This window comes from Adiantum capillus-veneris, chromosome 25 (genome assembly GCF_014529385.1).
Source record: "Adiantum capillus-veneris isolate H3 chromosome 25, ASM1452938v2, whole genome shotgun sequence".
Lineage (NCBI taxonomy): Eukaryota > Viridiplantae > Streptophyta > Polypodiopsida > Polypodiales > Pteridaceae > Adiantum > Adiantum capillus-veneris.
Window position 1 is genome coordinate 21,312,924 of NC_140955.1, and position 21,749 is coordinate 21,334,672.

Sequence of the window (21,749 nt, forward strand, 5' to 3'; positions counted from 1 at the left end):
GCAGCAGAGTACTAAAATGTTCCCTTGGTCATACCGAAGGTAATGACGCGAACACATTTCACGGCCCAGAATAGCAGTTCCCTAATTTTTAGGAGATGCTTCCGTCGGGCTCCCGCTGGTCTTCTGACTATCTATCCTCATTGGGACCGCATCCAAAAGTGCAATGTGGCCCAACTGTCGAATACTTTCTGTTGGTGATCCCACCTTGACTTTATGCCTTTATTGAGTTCACTTCCTAGTATCCACCAACTTGCTAAGTGCAACGGGGGGGACCTGTATGATCTTGCTCTGAGCCTAGACATCCTCTTACTGTACGAATTCCAGTGCCGACCAACTTCCCGTCTGCGGGTGAAACTACCGTTCACATTGGCCATACAATGTCTGACCATTTGCAACTTCACAAAGAGGGTCTCAAAAATAAAACAAAAATCATTGGAAGAAACCAACAACTAAGGTTAGCAATTGCCACGTCCTCGTGACAGTTTCTTGCAGAAAACAGGTAATACTGGAAGCATTGGGAAGAAGGGAACTGGAAATCGATTCTTTTGCAATGAGGAGAACCATTTGCTTGAGATTTTGTTTGAGAATAGTGCCTAGAATTTGTTTGAAATGGATCTTATGTGTTTTGAACTTGTTTTGGTGCCTATTTGAGATTACTTGATTCTGGTTTCAATGTTTTTGGGTACAATTATGGATACTCATTGGAACCGGCTCGTAGGACGCTAGACTTTAGCTCTCACTCGATTCTTTACTCGAAAAACTTTACTGCATGCAACTTTACGACCCAGAGGAACTTCACACGAATAAACCTGTGATTATTGGAATTAACACTTCAAACAAACCACTGCTTGGCAGCTAAAGTGCTACCAAGCAGATAGCGACACCCTCTAGGCCCCAAGGACTGGTGCCCCTATTGGTATTTCTTTATTCTTATTGCAAATAAACGATTCGAACACTTTCACCTAACTCTCACCAAGCTGTCCAAACCTATCCATGGCTGTAATTGCCGGTTTTGGACCCAATTTCGCCAGCATAACGGCGCAAAAACCTCTATAGGCCAAAAATACACGTCAAGGACACTTTCCCTTGCGATTTGGAAGCTTTACAATGAGCTGCAGGTCAATTTCAGCATGCTGTAATTCCCTGTTTTATCACTGTCAAGTGCCCAAAGCCCTGTTTAAGCATCCCAAGGCTCTCCCGAGGCTCCCCTGGCAATGTTCTACAGTTACGGTGCAAAACCCTAAACCTGCAGAAAAACACAGCAGGCTGTAATTTTCTGTTTTGGATCGTTTTGGGCGGAGCGAACACGTCTACGCGTGTCTCAGGTGCTCCCGCACACAATGGGACAATTCTCCTTTGAAACGGCCAAGTTTTCATGCGAGAAAACTCTCCGTTTTCGCAATCCTTTGCTATGGAACTGTGCGTACGTGTGGGGGAGTAGCAATTAGCTAATCCGGTTCTTGTAGAGAAGGCTCTTGCCTTGCCAAACACACATAAACCCCCCAGAACTATACATGGTCATCTAAGAAGCCCAACTAGTGGGGCATTACCATATTTGCAAGGGGGCGAGAGAGATGCACGAGAGAAAATCATCGCGCTAGATAGAGCAAGGGATAAGGCAAGTTTTCCATTAAAGCTGTGATCACCTGCTGTAACCGGCCTGTACAACGTAGAGGGCGGTACTATTTCAATTACCTGTTAACTTGACACAGAGCACTGTGAAGAAAAGAGAACACAATTGCGTCCAACGACTAGAATGTCACTGTGCACACGAGACTGATACCCTGTAGGCCCCAAAATTAGCACCCCTTTCGGTATTTCTTTATTCAATTAACAGTTGACGATCCGTACACTTAGGCCAAACTCTCACAAAGCTGTCCAAACCTGGCGAGGGCTGAAAATGTAGGTTTCCGACCTGATTTCAGCAGCATAACGGCGACAAAACCCCTATAGGTAAAAAACACCTGTCTAGGACAAATTCCCTCGCAATTTAGAAGCTTTTTGATGAGCTGTAACAGAATTTCAGCGTGCTGTAATTCTTTGTTTTTCTGCTGTCAGGTGCCCAAAACCCTTTACACCCAAGGCTCTCATGGAGCTCCCCTAGTGTTCCCTTGCGGTTTAGGTGCGAAACCCTAAACCTGCAGACAAAAACAGAGCAGGCTGTAATTCTCTGTTTCTGAACGTTTTTAGCGGAGCGAACACGCCTACGCGTGTCCCAAGGGCTCCCACACGCAATCGGACAGTTCCTTGTGAATTGAACGAGTTTTCGCGCGAGAAAACTCTTCAAACTCGCAATCTTCCGCGATAGAACTGTGCGTACCTTGCGTACCTGTAAGGGATTAGCAGCCGCCATGTGTCCAGTTTGCCCCTTTTGAGTTAATTCTCTAGTTACCACTAACTTATAAAGTTATAAGTGACTTGTCGAGTGGCCCAAATTCCATATGGGGCACACAAGCTTCCATACTCATCAGAATTCAGTGCTAATTGGCCCAACCAATCCTAGACTGACCGACCTAGACTTCTGATGTGAGAAACCCGTTTGGCTGCACCAATGTCCACTTGCACCTTTTCAAAGGTTCTGGGGGAAACAAGTGAAAATAAAATAAATAAAAATACGTAGTACATATTTAGAGAAGGCAACATGAAAAATACACCACCTGGTGACACACCCCACCCTTGAAATACTGCAAGCGACCTCGCTTGCATGCCAATAATACATGCTGATATCTCCTGATATCACATATATTTTATGATGGGAATCCAATATATACATGCTTTTGGAAATGTAGTGTTGGACGATTAAACAATCCCACCAATTTGGCTACCACACATATATCAGCATAGAAGTCTTCTGTTGTACTCTCAAGCACAAACTTCTCTAGCCAAATTCTGAATAGAAAGAGTAGATACAACTGCTGAACTACTCATTTGAGCATCATGAACCATGCTCTCACATTGCGCCATAGAGCTACTTCAAGTCACTGTGGTTCCATTTGAAAGGCTTCAAGATATAGTTGCAATAGTTGAGGTGAATCAACCAATTCAGACTCTTCCATCCATTTTGCATCCAATGATGGATAGTTCTTGAACTATCCATCATTGGATGCAAAATGGAGCTGATGGTTATATTGTCTTGTGGGTGACTACCATGGGTCTATACCTTGCACTTTCCTTCAAGGGTGAATCTGGGCTTATCCTGGATTCATCTAGGTATATTTTTTAATCGTATTGCGGACATGCAGACTTCACATTGTGAAGTTTTCGTCCGAGTTACGACCAGTTGATATTGTGCTAATTCTTTCTATCTTTTGTGGTGCGTATGCCCTATCAACTACCTCATTTTTGTGCTAATTTTTCGGATTTAATGCTTCTTTTAGTGCTAGGCTTCATTATGGCTGAGTCTGCCCTTGATCCCCGGAGTCATGACAGAAACTTAGCACGCTGAACTTTGTGTTGATGTATGCTCATGTGTGTGTGTGCGTGTGGTGTGTGTTGTGTTGGGGAGCATATGTTAGTACCTAGTTCTACACCCACTATTGGGCACTGACGACGTTAGTGGGGATGTCGTGGTATTTAGTCAATACTATGCATGATGGAGCTAATTGTTATATTGTCTTGTGGGTGACTACCATAGGTCTATACCTTGCACTTTCCTTCAAGGGTGAATCTGGGCTTATCCTGGATTCATCTAGGTATATAGTTCTTGAACTTCACCAAGTAGCATCTTGCAACCTTTCCTCTAACCTTCCTTGCCTTAGGTGCCAATATCTGTTCAGAAACAAGAATCTCATCCAATTCTTCCACTTCGGGCTATTCCTCATCAAGCATATTCTCTGGCACATCACCAACAAAGGGCCTTAGAAGGATGACATGAAAAACATTATGTATTTTCTAGCCTTTTGGTAGCTTCAACCTGTAAGCTACATCGCTTATCTTTTCTGAAATCTGAAAAGGACCATAATATCGCATACTGAGCTTAGGAAACAAACGCTCTTTGCCTTTCCTTTCCTTGACCTGGATGATTAAACAATCCCACCAACCTTGCTACCACACATATATCAAGCATAGAAGTCTTCTAGTGTACTCTCAAGCACAAACTTCTCTAGCCAAATTTTGTATGGAAAGAGTAGATACAATTGCTTAACACTCTTTTGAGCATCGTGAACCATGCTCTCACATTGCGCCATAGAGCTACATCAAGTCATTGTGGGTTCCATTTGAAAGTCTTCAAGATATAGTTGCAATAGTTGAGGTGAAGTGAATCAACCAATTCAGACTCTTCCATCCATTTAGCATCCAATGATGGATAGTTCTTGAACTTTACCAAGTAGCGTCTTGCAACCTTTCCTCTAACCTTCCTTTCCTTATGTGCCAATATCTGTTCAGGAACAAGAATCTCATCCAATTCTTCCACGTCGTGAGAGACTTGGGTCACACTCGTGTTCTCATTTATTGCATTGACAGAGGAAGTGGGTTCTGTGGGTTCTTTAGATTCATTCAATTCAAGCTTAGGACATGTTCTTTTTATGTGACCCTTGATGTGACAATGAAAACAACGACCTTCCTTAGAAATAAGTGCTTTGCCCTTCCGACGTGATGTATCCTCCTAAAACTCCTTGTTCTACCTTTTCATCCGGAGTGAGCTTAGGTTTAGCAATTGTGTTAGCTTTACCCTTAGGTCCACTTGGAGAGTTCTTTTCTGAGAGACTGTTGGAAGATTGGTTAGAAGAGTTACCGTTCTTACCGTTCTGAGGGTTCTGAGAGATACTTGTCGAAGTCTTGTTTTCCTTAGACTTTTTCTTGTTGTGCTTCATCTCCTGTGCGAGAGCAATCGCTACTGCCTTGTTGAGATCGATTGGATCGAGCACCTCGACATCATACTTGATATACTTGTCCAATCCATAAAGGAATGCCTCCTTGCACTCCGCATCCGATTTGCGTAATTGAGTGCTGAGCTGCAAAACACGATTAGAGAAAGACATAGCTGGCATACCATTTTGCTTGAGAGCACGCCAATTACCATCATACTTACTGAACTGGACCTTCTCTGTGACGGGGTTGTTGGAGTCCGAATCTCGGCTTGCGCCACTTGATGAACTACCAACATCTTTGGCTAGCTCGGACTTTGAGACGAGAACCTGTCGAACCGATTCTTGCATGCGTAGTTCTCTCTGTGCCTCACGATCGGCCTCCAAGGCCGCTCGTCTTTCTACGGCCGCCAAACGCGCATCATCGCGCTCACGCTCCAAAGCTGCCTTTCTTTCTGCTTTTCTTTCTTTTCGTTCCTTGTCCGCCAAGCGTGCTTATTCACGCTCGCGAATCATCCGTTCCTCGTAGGATACCTGTTGTTCTTGGCGCTTTGGTACAATCCGTGGCGTAGATGGGGAAGGGGGAGGGTCGGAAAAACCTCCTGGTGGGGGAAACTCTTCTTCGCCACTCTCATGCTCACCACCTCCATGCGAAGTATCCATTCCGCTTCGGGTGATGACCATGCACTTGAAATCTTGGGTTCTTAAGTTCATGAGGAACTTGGGTTCTTGAGGGTCTTGAGGTTCTTGGGGGTCTTGGGTTCTTGAGGTTCTTCTTTCGCTTGCAATCTGTGTTAGAGAAGGATCTTCTCTTCACCCGAGTTCTGCTCTTTTCCGCGGTCGCACCCCTTGGCGGCCTTGCGCTCACACCAAGGTTGCTTTTTCCCACCTCATGTCGATTGGCTGGCCGCTAAATGCACGGTCCGCTCTCAATGAGTGAAAAGAGGCACAAGGGGAGGTTGGACAAGCTCTTCTTTCTTGGGTTTCCTGTCACTCTTCAAAAACACGATTAGGAATCGACACGCCCAAGAGGACTTGGGTTACGTGCGACCGCAACAAGCAAATTTTTTTTTGTGATTCTTGTGGTTCTTTCCTTGAGTGACAGAGAACACTGCCAAAGCTCTGATACCAATGTATGGTGCAGCGGAAGTGAATGTTGAACTTTGCTCAACATGAGTGCTCCGAACTGTGCTCAAGGTTCCTTTTACTTAGGGAAGGGAGAGCCTTCCGTGCTTTAATGAGAGAGTGCAAGTGATCACAAACAAAGTGAATAGACACTGTGAATGAAGGTGCTAGACTGAGAGATGGAGAGAGAAGAATACGACTCCAGGCAAGTTGTCAAACCCCCCTCCAAGGGCTCCTCTCTCGATGGCGGGAGAGGTCTATGCTATTGATTGCACAATTTGATACAAGGTATTGATGTTGTGAGTACTAAATGATGCTATGTCGATGTCGACGGTGAGGACGATGATGATGATGCTAAGGCTGAAAACTGAATGCTGTGAATCTGCAACTGTCGCACCAAGGCAGGGCTGATCTGTGGTGGACGCCAAGGGCGGTAACTGCATGCAAAACACTGGCTTACTGCTGTCTTCAAAAACGCTGGTCATGTTTTTGTCCCGTTGCTGAAGAAAAACGTTGCTTTGAAAGGCTGAAAAACGTTGAGTCTGTTGGTTCTTCAATACTGAACACGCCAGGTCTATGGGCTGCTGAAAACGCTGGATTATCCTGTGGGAAAACGCCAGCCTAAGGGGGATCTTGCTTAAGAAGTTGCCTGTTGAGCAATGCTCCTGCTGCCTCTTCTGCCAGAATTGCTAGCGCTAGGTTTCCTTATATATTTCACTACTAAATTTGCCCTACCGAGTTTCCCAACAAAAGTCACTTACTAAATAAGTGAAAAATGTCAAAAATAGGGAAAATAGGTTTAATGTACTGGAAAAGGCTCCTGATGGATTTTGATGGTAATGCTGATTATCATGCTTTGTGCAACCAGAGGATATGCATCTAATCTAAGTGTCTGGACATGTACGGTCTGCGAACAGACTCATAAAAGTGCCAGATCACTTCCTATTCTAGATTGACTTGATTGAACTGAACCCTGGTCATGCTGTAGCTTGTCCACGGACACATAAGGAGCCAAGGCGAACTTCATTTCACCTGAATTGGTGGCGCGACTCGAGATCACACCCCATCGGATGGAACCACTAGCAAAGGCAATTCTAGCGGCACCTGGCAAGGATGTAGCCATTACACCATGTAGCCATTACACCTGTCATCGGCAAACTTCGTTGCATTGTCAGGGATATTTGCAGCATGACGACTTCTACATAATGCCCTTGGAAGGTTGTGATGTCCTCTTAGAAATTCCCTGGTACCATAAGAACAACGCCGTGGTCGACTATCGGGTGAGAAAAGCGACTTTGACTACAGAGAAGGATCGAATAATTGAACTTGATGTAAAACTTAACAGCGAGTCTGTTCCTATTGTATAGGCTTCGGTCGTTTCCAAATTAATGAAATCTAGTGTGTTTGTTTACTCGATCTTTTTGAAAGAGTTGAATGATGAGAATAGGACTTCTGGACATGATAAAGAACGCCAAGATTTTCTGCACACTCATGCCGATTGCTTTTCAGAGGGCCTGCCAAGAGAGTTACTACCAGCTCGTCCTGAGGATCATACTATTGATCTGATACTTGGAAGCACACCACCGAACCGTGCACCTTACCGTGTGAGCCGAGCTCAGAATAAAGAGATTATGAACCAAGTGAAAGACCTCTTGGAACAGGGTCTTGTCCAGCCTAGTACTTCACCGTATTGCTCTCCAGTGTTGTTGGTTTTGAAGAAAGACGGATCTTGGAGAATGTGCATCGTTATAGAGCTCTCAACAAAATCACCATCAAGAACAGATTTCCGATTCCTAGGATCGATGATATTCTTGACCGACTACAGGGATTCTCGTGTTTTAGCAAGATCGACTTGAATCGCGTCGGGAGATGTCTACAAGAAAGCTTTTCGAACGACTTTTGGGTTATTTGAGTTTTTGGTGATGCCTTTTGGCCTAACCAATGCCCTGTGACATTTTTAATTGGATGATGAACATGATTTTTCGAGAGTACAGTCTATTTGTTGGCACTTTCTTTGACGATATCATTGTTTTCTCCAAGGATGAGGCAGAACATAGAGAACATCTGCTTTAGGTCTTTCAGGCATTACGAGATCACAAGTTGGTGATTAATGTGAAGAAAAGTGAAATTTTCCTACCAGAGATACTCTTTTTGGGACACATTGTCTCAGTAGCAGGAGTGCAGATGGATCCGGCCAAGATAGAGACTATCCGTGATTGGCCCGATTTGAAGAATATCCATGAAGCTAGAAGCTTTTTGGGATTGTGCTCGTACTACAGGCGGTTCATTAGAAAGTTTGCAGGGTTGCTTCCCCTTTGCATGTTTTGACACAGAAAGGAGTCTCTTTCTCGTGGGGACCCACAGAGGTGACTGCCTTTCATACTTTGAAAGAGAAATTGACTACGGGACTAGTTTTGACTTTGCCGGACTTATAGAAGTCATTTGAAGTATATTGTGATGCTTGTGGTTGTAGTCTGGGTGCGGTCTTAATGCAAGAAGGCCATGTCATTGCTTACAAGAGCCGATGCATGTTTTGACACAGAAAGGAGTCTCTTTCTCGTGGGGACCCACAGAGGTGACTGCCTTTCATACTTTGAAAAAGAAATTGACTACGGGACTAGTTTTGACTTTGCCGGACTTATAGAAGTCATTTGAAGTATATTGTGATGCTTGTGGTTGTAGTCTGGGTGCGGTCTTAATGCAAGAAGGCCATGTCATTGCTTATGAGAGCCGATTGTTCTCAAGGCCGGAGATGACAGCACAGATTTATGAGAAAGAGCTTTTGGCGGTTATCCATGCTCTTACTCAGTGGCGGCATTACCTACTCGGAGTGGATTTTACTGTCTTTACAGATCATCAGAGTTTACGCTGCTTCTTGTCACAAAAGCAGCTATTGGAAAAGTACATGCGGTGGGCAAATATCTTGTCAGAGCTTCACTTCCAGATTGTCCATGTGTAGAGACAAAGGAATTTGTTGGGAGATGCTTTGTCTCGGAAGCTGTTGGTTGTGGCTATTTCCTCGATCCATCATAGGAGCTTCGAGGATATGGTCGATCAGTATGCCACAAATACAGATTTTGGAGATATTTTCACTCGGATACGGAATGGGGAGATAGTAGCGGGATATTCCATTCGGGATGGCTACTAGATGGGGAAAACCATGTTGTGTGTTACTAGAATTACCTGTTTTGTGTTGGTAGCTTATTGGCGCCAGAGCTTTTAAAGACCATATGCTTTTGAGTTTGATGCTTTTCATGTAATTGATTTTCATAGGCCGAGGGTCTTTAAATATGTGCAGAGGGCTCAATCTCTAGCACTCTTCCGTGTGAAGGTGCAGAGCGCAAGTACCTGCATTGTACTGAGTTCAAGCAATACAAGGAAATACCGAAAGGGGCGCCAAACTTTGGGGCTAGTGCTCTCTTGGGATGGAGCTCCGCCAGTCCTCGTCTCGTGTCGTCTATCATTTTCGGTTTAGTTGTTTGAAGTGCTTAAAGTTACTCAGTCTGTTCTTTTCTACTGGCACGTGGTGCCCGTCTCGCGACAGTGGTATTAGAGCTTCAGGCGTGTGCTTTTTTGAAAGTATACCGGTTCTATGAAAGAGCAAACAAAGCAAGATGGCGCCTCCAAGCTTTACATCAAATTTTATTGAAGAATCTTTGTGTCCCGACCGCGAACTTATTAGCCACTCCCACCCTTCATTGCGCATCGGGCACGCTCCCGCCATAAAGATCACTTGTAGAGAAGGATGAAAACTTTCTTTTTTTGTTCGAGCGGCTGTTTTTCTCAGAGGCAGTGCATTCAATGGTGGATGTCTATAGCTACCAAGCCGCACACTCCAAGGACACTCCAAGGACTTAGCAAGCTTTCAAGAAAATTTTTGATCGAAGCTATATGGTTTCCGACACCTTCTGGCAGAGTGGGGTATCTTGAAATGCTTGCCACGGAAACCCTTGCAGATTACGACTTGAAATTTCTCGACATCTCTTATCAGGTGTCTCTTCCCGAGCTAAAAAACTTGGAGGTCTAGTGTGATTGCTAGGTCTTGGGACTACCGTCACCGCCATTGGAACATTGCTTGTCGAGGCTTGTTTGGACTATTCATGAGTTTATGGACAATGTCGCGGATGGCTACAACCTTACGAAATCTGACCCTAATCTTGGTGCAGGTTTTAGGATGGGCTACAACCTTACGGAATCTGACCCTAATCTTGGTACAGGTTTTAGGATGGAAAGCCATTTGACTTTTTCGAGCTTGATTGATGTCGAGAATGCTTTTTAAGTTTGAGTTCTGTTTGAGAACTTGTTTGGTGATCCTGTTTGGGATTTCTTTGAAATAGATGGTATCTGTTTTGAACCTATCTTGGTGCCGATTTGAATTGTTTGACTTTGGTTTTAATATTGGTTTCAATGATTGCTGATTTTACTCCCGGGTGGAGTATTGAGAAATGATGTTTGAGAATACTTGTCCATACTCATGGCTGACCCTTATGGTTATTTGTGGGGGGGAGTATTGAAATTTTGAAAAGTGCTCTTTTTACTCATGGCCCGGACCCTTGTGGTTATTTATGGGGGGGGATTAAGAAGTCTTGACGAGTGGTTACTCTCAGCACCTCCAAACGATGCAGGCTGCGATTTGGGGGGCGTTTCGTTATAAGAGGCCTCTATATCTACCGGCCTGGACCTTTTTAGGCTATGTGGGAAGAGTGATGAGGGAGTTGTTAAACAACTCATGGCCTGGACTTGGATGTTTATTTGCGGGGAGAGTGTTTATCGGCGACTTTTATGTTTCTATGTCTTATAACATGCATATGTGAGCATTTGTGTTGCATTGTGATGTGCCAACCTCTGAATATTCCTTATTGAATGAGATACTTCTGGAAAACCAACGACCATGATATCAAGAGCTCCAATCTAGAATGAGACTTCTTATTGGAGGAGATATTTTTGGGAAATCAACGACCCAGGATATCTAGAGCTCCGATCTGGATTGAGAAAACTGATTGTCCCTGGGAATGTCTCTCGGAATGACCCTCGGAAGTTTTTGAGCTAACATGAGTTGTTTTGCAGATATATGGTAATCGCGGACGATTACTTTCTTTCAAGAAGGGGGGGATGTCACAAACCGCTGACGTGTCAAGCCACTAGAGAACGGAGCCAACGTGCAGATACAGGCCGAGGAGCCTAAACCCTTAGTAAAGAAGCGAAAGTAGAACCAGCAGAAGAAGTTTTGCCAACTTACAGAGTCTTGCCGAGTGGCTTATTTTTAAAGAAGAGTTCTCACCAACTTATGGGACCCCGTCTGATGGGGCCCAAGGGACCTAAAGCTCTTAAAATAAAGGGGGACCACACACACACACACTTAATCTCTTGCGAAAGAGATCATGACGTGGCAGTTGTATTGACGCTCACAATTTACGTTGATGACATGGTAGGCTGTACGGATTTCCGCGTTTTACGTTGGACTGCTCACGTGGTAGTTGTACAGAATTCCTTGTTTCTTGTTGGCAACTTGTTGGGGCTAGAGCTTTTGGACCAAATGCTTTTGAGTTTGATACTTTTCTTGTAACTGCTTTTAAATATGTGCAGAGGGCTCAGTCTTTGGCACTCATCCGGGTGAAGGTGCAGAGCGCGAGTACCGGCATTGTACTGAGTTCAAGCAATATAAAGAAATACCAAATGGGGTGGAACTTCGCCACTCCTCGTCTCGTGTCGTCTCTCTCTTTCAATTGAGTTGTGATTTGAAGTGCGTAATGTTGCTTAGTCTGTTCTTTTCTGTTGGCATGTGGTGCCCGTCTCGTGACATTATGCCTTGCTTGAGACTTCTCGAGAGCCTGGCGCACCTTTGCAAAAGCAATCTCCAGATCCTGAACATACCGATCTATCTCAAAAATCTTATCCTTGGTGTTTACAATAGGTGGAACCTTCTCAGCACCCTCAATGATCTCAAATGGCGCCTTCCCCTTAGATGCACTGTGTTGTCGTAGGCAAACTCCACCAAGGGCCAAAAACTTCTCCCACTGAGCTTTCTAATCAGAGATCTAAGACTTCAACAAGTCGAGAACTACTGAATTTGGAATCTCCGAGTAGAAAGTGTCGCCACTGAGTAAGAGCATGGATAATTGCCAACAACTCCTCCTACATCTATGCAACCAGTTCTGGTGTAGAAAGCATTCTGCTCTCATAGGCTACAACATGGCCTTCTTGCATCAAGACCGCTCCCAGACTGCGGCCACTGGCATCGGAGCATACCTCCAATGGCCTCTTAGATCTGTGCAACCCATTTTCGTGTAGAAAAGATTTTGCTCTCTTAGGCTATAGCATGGCCTTCTTGCATCAAGACCGCTCACAGACTGCGGCCATTGGCATCAGAGCATACCTCAAATGGCTTTTGCAAGTCTGGCAAAACCAATACTGGTCCAGTTGTCAACTTCTCCTTGAGAGTCTTGAAGGCTGTAATCTCAGACAATGTAGCTGATGCTCTCGATGCTCTGCCTCATTCTTGGAGATATGATGATATCGTCCAAGAAAGTGCCCACAAATGATCTTTACTCTCGGAAAATCGTGTCCATCATCCTGTTAAAGGTTGTAGGAGCATTTGTGAGACCAAAAGGCATCACCAAATACTCGTACAATCCAAAGGACGTCGTGAAGGCCGTCTTGTATACATCTCCAAGAGTAATCTCTCATCTGATGATAGCGATTCTACTGAAACAAGTAGAACCCTGTAACTTGTCTAGTATATCATTGATCGTGGGTATCGGGAATTTGTTTTTGATGGTGATTTTATTGAGAGCCCTGTAGTCAATGCACATTTTCCAAGATCCATCTTTCTTTAATACTAAAAGAACGAGTGAACAAAATGGTGAGATACTGGGTTGAATCAATTCTTTTTCCAACACTTCTATTTCTTGGTTCATAATCTCTTCATTTTGGGCTCTTCTTACTCTGTAAGGTGGCCGGTTCGGTGGCATACTGCCTAGAATTAAATCAATTGTGTGATCTTCAAGACGTTGAGGAAGTAACTCTTCTAGTAAGACTTGTGAGAAACAGTCAGCCTGAGCTTGCAAAAATTCATTTCGTTCCTTCTCAAGGTTTGACAAATTTGACATTTTCTTGTCATCTACTCATTTAAGAAGATCGAGTAGACAAACAGATTGGATTTCATTAATCTCGAAATAGCCAAAGCCGATACAAGTAAGATTGAGCCCCCCTTCAATTTTACATAAAGTACTCTCTCTCTACCCTTTTCATTCTTCAAAGTTGCTTTTCTCGCCCTGTAGTCGAGCACCACATTGTTCTTGTGGAACCAAGGGATTCCTAAAAGGACATCACACCCCTCCAAAGGCATGATATAGAAGTTCTTGTGTCCCAAATATTCCTGACAATGCAACTGAAGTTTGTCTATGACAAGTGTAATTGCAACATCCCGTCCGGGTGCCACTAGAACTGCCTCTTGCTTTCCCTCCCTTTTGTTACCGTTGTTCGTATCTTGTTTGGTCTCAATTGTGACTAATCTATCGGTGGGGTATGTAAGGGTGCCCCAATGCATTGCAAACCCTTGCTTTGCATGTCCCATCAATTGTTGCATGGACACATTTTCCCACTAAAGGCTGTGTGCCGATAAGTGGTGAGAAGACTAGCCTACAATTAGAATATACAAGAGGTGAGAGAAGACGGCTCTCAACCTATGCCCATAGGTTCACTCTATAACCGCTCTAGTGTAGATGCAACATGCATGCCTCTAGGGCTAGAGCTATGATGACACTCCTGATGTAGGTATCGAGTGACGACTTGCATGGCTCCACAATGCACAATGCTAGTGTTAGTCATCGCACGACTGACAACTCCCACTGCAAATGCACCAACCGCATAAGCAAGATCAGGTCTTGAGACTAAACGGTCAGACATGAGAGACCCGAAAGCCGACGAAACATACACTATGTATGCCAACCTATTCCTGTCAGCAACTTTAGTGCCATATGCAGCCTCATCAGGAACCACTTGACTATGCATCACCATGTCAGTATCGTCTGGCAAAGGCATATCTGTTGAGAATGACTGCAAAACCGAAAAATCAGCACCACTGCAATCACACACAGCTGTCTGAAGGACATTGTCGCCCTCAAACGTATTAGATGCATCATAGAACAATGCATCGGTCTCTGGCTCAAATGATGTCACCTCAACTGATGACTGACCAAGCTGTGCACGCCAGAGATACCACTGTCTGCGTGAACGTCACCACAAGACAAATGCACAACCTGACGTACATCTCGTAGTGTAAGCAATGTACTGCTAGGTAAAGACATGCATACATCTCGAGCACCCTCTATGTCATATGCTAAACCATCAGCGAAATGCACACAACCAACTCTCCCACTAGAGAAAGAGCAAAACAAATCACGATGTGGCGTCACGTGAAAAACTGCATGCTCGTCTAGTAGAAAACGCGAAGATAATGTGCTATCCCAAGACACAAAGTAGTCTGAAGGCAAGCTAGACTCAAAAGTGACATGCCTGTCACATGCATACTCTCTAGCATCTGTCCTCATAGTATAGCACCATGCATCTGCCTCTTCCGCTGCCTCATACGTCTGAAGCAACGACGCCTAATATGCCCATCGTGGCCACAGTGCCAACATGTCAGTCGTTGCGATCGTGAGCGAGGACCGCCTCTAACCTGAAGCGTCTCCATATCCATGCCAAAACTATGGCAAACAAAGTGGGAGGTGACTCGACCACTACACAGTGCTTAAAAGCATGATCAATCGCCTCGACCTCGATGCTCACATATGTATAAAACAACTTCACAATCTGCAATCTCTGGAAGCATAAACTTGGCCAAAGATGCAAACCGCATCACTCTCTACACTATAGGAATCAAACTGCAAAACCTCGATATGTCGCTATTGTTGACAGGCTGCCACGAAAAATTCAGCGCTCAGAATTTCAAAATTCTGATATGACCAGCGTGTCTGGAACGTGTCAAAACCTGAGGGTAGACTCCTTGATCACATGTATCCGAGTCCGGGTGTGAGAGATATGCCAAAAACCTCCGTTTTGACCCAAAAACGCAGCATAAATTTGCTGTTGTTGCACGTGCTGTAATTCATAGCAGAATTTCAGAAAACAGACATCACCATCGCGTCCGGAATGTGCCAAAACCCAACCTAGACTCTTGGATCATATCCATCCGACTCCCTATGACGGAGATATGCAAAAAACAGTGTTTCGGGAGTCAAAAATGGCAAAAACGAGCTGCAACATTTCTTGTTCTTGCTCTTTTTCTGCAAAATTCAGCAATGGCTTGCTACACAAGCTCTATACAAGCTGAATATACATGCCTAAGCTGAGATCTGACACTGTCGAGCTGTATCCACTTCCGCCGAGCTCAAGCCGCCATAGCCGAGCTTCGTCGCTTCTGTCTCATTGAAAACCGTCGCACGCGTCGCCAAAGCTCTGATACCAATTGTGAGTGCGCGAATGCGGTGCGTGTGCGTAGAGTGAGAAGGGGGGAGAGAGAGAGTACAGAGGATGTGGGTGGAGCTCCCAAATCTCACTGGATGAGCACAATGTGAGAATGAGTGAGAGCTCCTTATTCTTTGTATGTATAAAGAATAAGGAGATAAATGTGGGCGGTCGGACATTGGCGGGCGGTCACGGGCAAAGCACGGTGAGGCACACCGCTTTTACGTAACACGGAGTTCCACCCTAGTAAAACACTGATACTTCATCCTCTGCACCTTCACACACAAGCATACCAGAGAAGGAGCCCTTGGCTCATATTTAAAGGCCCTTGGCCTCTCAAAAGCAGTTACATGAAAAACTTCAAGTTCTAAAAGCTTCTGGTCCAAAAGCTACCAGCGCATTTTGCGGAACCCCGTACGGCTGCTTTGTTATTAGCGTAAAATGCGGAAATTCGCACAGGTGCCATGTCAGCATGTCAGCGCGTTTTGCGGGCTGTTCGTACAGTTGTTGCCTCGTCATCAGTTCTCCACGCTAGTCGTCTAGGTGCTTTATTTTAATTCCTTTAGTCACTTGGGCCCCATCGGATGGGGTCCCATAAGTTGGTGGGAACTCTTCTTTTAAAATAGGCCTCTAGGTAAGACTTTGCAAGTTGGTAAAACTTCTTGTGCTGCTTCTGCTGCTTGTTTAGGCCCCTGGCCGGGATTTGCAGGTTGGCTCCATTCTTCAGTGGCTTGACACGCTAGCACTTTGTGACAGGGTGCAAATGCACCGTGACTTTCATTGGGTGAAGAGTCATCTTGAATGAAGGCGGGGGACTAGGGCACCAAAACCACAGGTAGGATATGGAGACAAAGTAGCAAGCTTAGCAAAACTCGAGGTACACGTGGTGACCTCTCCTGCGTTTTCCATCTTGAAGGTTTTTACGGTGCTTCGGAGTATGATAGCCAATTTGTTTGTTTTGAGGACTAGCCAGAGGGGGGAGTTCTTGTGTGGAAAAATGGCCTTTTCCAAGGGAATTTGCTTGAACTTAAAGAGTTGTAATAATAAATAAGGACAATCAGCCCTTTCCAGGTCACATACAGTGATGGATTGTGATTTTACCTTCTTTGTAGTCAAGAAAAAATAAAGGAATGTGGTTGGATTTTTTTTGAATGAGATATGCAGTACCAACTCACAGGTTGAGTGGGATGAGCTGCTAGTATATAACTTTGTCTTCCAATTACCATAAAAATTCCAAATTTAGTTTTTATGGTTGATGGTATGACATGATTATTTTTTGTTACAATTACAAGGAGCATTGTTATGAGCTAACTGATTCTCTTCTCCATAAATTTGTTCAGGTTGAAGTTTGTCTCACTTCAAACATGCGAACAGAGACTGTGCCTGTATTGCAAGATCACCATTTTGGTAAGTTCTTAGCTGTTTATTCAGCTTCTTCAGTTTTCTACCTCTACTGAGTGATACTTGACCGGCAGGTGTTTAGGAATTCTCAGGTATGATTCATGTAGTGGTCACAAGAATCATTTAAGGGGATTCTAGAAACTCAGATATCAAGCATTGGTACACACCCACGCCATAACACTAGTGCATCCCCCCCCCCCCCCCCCCCCCCACCTCTCTCTTTCCATCTTCCATTAGTGAACATCTTTAGGGCTTAGACCCCAAAGTACAGCTAAAAAATATGCTGATTATAATTAGAGAGTAAGCCTAAGTAAAACTATAGAAACAATTAAAGGGACAAATGCTTGAAATTCAATCTGTTGAATCTCCATGCTTGAAATTCAGTCTGTTGAATCTCCTTGCTCAAAATTTTTACATTATTTGGCCATAGAGGTGGATTGTTGCTCACAAGAGAGCTCATTTCTTCTAGCATGCCTTCGTACAGAGAGCTCATCCCCTCTACTAGCCCCATCACTACGGAGGCATGCTAGATGAATATGTGGAATGAGAGGCTCATCCATCCCCCTCAACAAGCACGGTATCGAGGCACGGTAGTCGTGTATGTGGAATGAGAAGTATTTGCAATAGAAATAGCCGACGTGAAGGGAAATCTAGAGGAGTTGTTTCACACCTGCATCTCCTCTTGTTTTTCTCTCGTGTCTGCTCCTTAGCATGTAATCTAAGCTTTGCACTCATAGATGTTGTGCAAGTCCCAATTTGCATTTTTTGATCGTTATTTACTGTTGCTTGGTTTTGCTGTTTTTACACCCTTTTACGGGTGCATCAAATGACAAAGTGTGCTTTTCTACCACAGACAAAGCAATTATTTAGCAACTCAGCAGAGAATACTCGCTGTTGGCATGTATGCCTCGCAAGGTAACCGTGAGGATCCAACATCAAAGTTAATTGGCCACCACAAGGGTCTTTGGGTAAGGGAGTTCCCCACGAAGCGTGGTCGGGCAAGCCACCTTCATACGCTCATTTAAGAGTGTTTGGTTGCGAAGCTTTTGTGCACATGTGTAAGGAAGACCGCAACAAGTTGGAGCCAAAGTCCTGTAAGTGTGTACTCCTAGTTTATGGTGACGATGGTGAAATGCGGTAAAGATTAAGGGATCCCGAAAAGAGGAGAATTGTCTGCAGCCATGATGTAATTTTCCGGCGGGATTGCATGCACAAACAACCTCAAAAGACTCAAGAAATCAGGAGAGTTGTTTTCTAAGAAGATGTACCTTTTAGACAGCAGTATATACCCAACGGTCAGCAGCAAATTGCTGATGATGTTCCCAAAAGTGGAGGGAATGGTGCTGAAAATGCTCAGCCAGAAATTGCCCATCGTAGTCCATAGTCGGAGCAGCACAAACCAGGACAATCAGCATTGGCCAACCTCCCTCCCCCCCCAACCCCCCCACAATCAGCCTGCCTGTCCCTTGAAATACTGTAAGCAACCTCGCTTGTACGTTAATAATACATGTTAACATCACTTGATATCATCTATACTCTATGATGGGAATCTAACATATACGTGCTTTCGAAAATGCAGTTCTGGTGGACGATTTAAAATCCCACCAACTTGTTTACCACATGTATATCAAACAGAAGAGTCTTTTGGTGTACTCTCAAGTATAAACTTTTGCTCTCGAATTCTTTATGGAAAAGAGTAGATAACAATTTCTTTATCTACTCCTTTGAGCATCTTGAACCATGCTCTAACATTGTACCATTGAGTTTCATTGTGGGTTCCAACTGGAAAGCTTCAAGGGGCAATTGCAGTAACTCAGGTGAATCTACCAATTGGGCCTCTCTCACCCATTTTGCATCCATTGGAGAGTAGTTCTTAAACTTCATCAAGTAACGTCTTGCAACTCTCTTTGAATTTCCTTTTTTTATGTGCCATAATGTGTTTAGGAACAATAATTTCATCCAATTCTTCAACTTTGGGTGTTCCTCTAGAACCATATTCTCTGGCACATCACCAGAAAAGGGCCTTAGAAGGCTGACATGAAAAGCATTATGTATTTTCCTATCTTTTCGTAGCTTCAACTTGTAAGTTACATTGTTGGTCTTTTCTAAAATGTGAAAAGGACCATAATATCGCATAATGAGCTTTGGAAATTGACTTTTCAAAGTGCAAAAGTATCCGATCACCAAGTGAACATACAAGTTCACGACCGTAACAATCGACAACTTTTTTTTTCCTTAGCTTGAGTCTTCTCCACAGCTTTTTTTATCTTCATGTATGCTTCATCCATATCTTGCACCTACTTGTCTGCCTCACATATCTTGTCCTTAATCTACAAAATGGGTGGGCCTTTTTCCTTCTTCCACTATCTCAAATGGCGCCTTGCCTGTTGATGTATGCACAATGGTATTATAAGCATATCAAACCAATGGTAGATAGTGTTCCCAAGTTTCCTTGTGCTCTGACACATAGCATTTGAGTAGATCCAAGACAATAGAATTTGCCTCTACTGATTGTCTGTCTGTTGTGGATGAAACAAAGATGAGAATTCTAGTGTAGTGCCTTAGGATAAGCAAGCTAAATTAAATTTAACTATTTGTGTCGTGGCAAATGGCCGGACAAGTGTAAACAGGTAAAGTGCCGGTGTGGCATTGTGTCGGGAAACCTTTGATGTTCTCATGGGAAGAATTAATGTTAACATTTGTGAGTTAGTTGCACATTGTTTAAGTGACTTGGGAACTTTTAAAACTTAAAAGTTCTTAAAAGTTGAAGGGTTTTAAAGTTTTAAAAGTAAGTGGGCACACTTGGCACACTTAATCATGGAAGCTCTCTCTCTCTCTCTCTCTCTCTCTCTCATGCTCCCTCATCTCCTAGCGTTGCCTTCTCTCCCTCCTGTCTATTTCTGAGCAGCACCCCTCCTTTTTGGGATGTTGGCAGTGCCCCTACGCCTCCTAATGTGAGCGTGCTCCACACGGTGGAGCTCTCCATTAGAGCTTGAGAGCAGCCCCTTGTGACATATGTGGTAGCTCTGAGCTCCCACTGTTTAGAACAAGGGCTCTCACAGCCATAGCCACCTTCTTGAGAAGTTTTGTCGCGAGAAGTTGCAGCAGACGCTCTCTTCCTAGAACGTAGTGGTTGTAATTTATTTGTTTTCAACCCCTAATAATCTCAATTAGGGCGATTTTCAGCAGAGCTCTGATAGAATTTCAGTCTTCTCTACTTATCCTACGCATACACGAAGTTTGGTGCAATTCCATTGCGAAAAAGGCCTCCATTTCGGCATTAGAATGTGCACATATAAGAATTTCAGGTTATGTACAGAAAAAATTACAGCAAGTGTGTGTGTGTGTGTGCATTTTGTGCGTTTCTCTCGTGTTCATTGTAGGAATGATTTAAGTATGAAGGGAACTAGATAGCGGGAGATAGACTCTCTCCTCCCGAGAAAAAGATCCTTCTATTAGTTAATGAAACTACCCATAGGGCTACAACCACCTCTACAAGAGAGGGCTACAACAATCATGATGGGGAGACTCTCCCAATGAAAAAACAGCATATGTACAATGAGGCTAAATCAAGAGATGGGAGGAGGGAAAAGCCACACAGGTGGACGGTAGTGCCATCTGAGTACACTGTGGACCATGGTGAAGAAAGGCCCAGGATGCCAGAGTCGAAGGAAAGCCTTTCTGCGCTCCCACATGTTGTCAGAGCTGCCCTGGAGTCTCTCAAGCTGTCCTCTGAGAGTATGGATCAGCTTTAGCCACAGATCCCGAACAGTCTCTGCTGGTGGTACAAGGCGAGCCTCGAAGATGCGGAATCAGCGGGTCCACCAGATGAACCAGAGTGTCAGACCATTGAAGAGCTCCCAACACTCCTCTCTCTCATTGCACCACTCCTGTGGAGTAAGCTCTGTGGCAGGCTGGAGTGTAGGTAGACCCCCTTGCATCACTATCATCCTGCTGGTGGAAGATAGTATAAATTGAAGTGCCGGGCCCGTGAGAGTGGACCAAGCAGCTCCCCCCCAAGTGTACTGCCGAGCTCTGGAAAGAGCTGTTATGAGTCGAAGAACATGAAGCCACACTTGCTGTGCCAAAGGACAGTCCCAAAGACAGTGACACTGACTCTCCACAAGATGGTCACAAGCTGCACATGCGGCCGAGAGACCGCTATGTACGAGCCAACTCCCAAGTGCTGTAGCTCTGTGTGCAACCAGCCATTGGAACAAAGTGACTCGTCTCGGCTGTCAGGAGTCCCACAACCTCTCCCATAAAACTGCCAAGAACTCAGCTGTGAGACCCTCCTCTTGCCAGTGACGTGTTGTAGTAGGACGAGCCTCTCTCTGTGCTGCCAGTATGTGACGTCCCAGGCGAACAATGTAATGAAAGAAAGGGACACTTGGGTGGTCTGCAGAGGAGAAAGGGTCCCTCCAAAGCCACTCTCAAGGATCCCACTGTACTCGTGCCAGTGGACAACTCTCCCAAGCCCACAGTCTCTAGTGTCCAGTCTTTAGAGCTGCTGGGTCAGGATCGATGACACAGGTCCTCCCACAGAGGCCCACAACTCGGATCCTTTGAAAACAGCACTCTGCAACTTGCGGGGCCTCTACTGCAACTCGTTGCAACCGTCCCTCACTTGTATCTCGAAAAATAGGGAGGCTACAGTCTTTGAGCAAGCCCGAACTTAGATGAGAACCTCCAGTCGCGTGAAGGCTCCCATCCATCTGGGCGCGGCTGACTCGAGAGGTGTGAGCCACTCAGTTGGTACTGCCTCTGAGATGTTTTGACACATGCTCTGCACCCCTCTCATGCTCTGTAGCTGAAAGCCCTGAAGCTCCTCAGACAAGCCCGAAAATCACCTAGGGATCGTGCAGGACCCTCTGCCATGGGACCCCAGGAAACATGACGCCGACTACCAACCAAGTGGCCTCTCTGATGCAAGTCTAGGCTAGGTCG

At 44.7% G+C, this 21,749-nt stretch overlaps 1 protein-coding gene across 4 annotated transcripts in view; it reads left to right on the top strand.

The window, feature by feature from the left end:
• Nucleotides 1–21,749, top strand: part of LOC147424550 (adenosine/AMP deaminase family protein) — a 94,841-nt gene that overhangs the window by 45,908 nt on the left and 27,184 nt on the right. For 3 of the 4 annotated variants that reach the window (XM_086500697.1, XM_086500696.1, XM_086500695.1), the window contains one exon: nt 16,742–16,808. In XM_086500697.1, coding sequence (XP_086356823.1) covers nt 16,742–16,808 — 67 coding nt within the window. Of the gene's footprint in view, nt 1–16,741; nt 16,809–17,655; nt 18,279–18,381; nt 18,623–21,749 lie in introns of those variants that run through there. The other variant, XR_015186486.1, reaches the window with a different exon arrangement.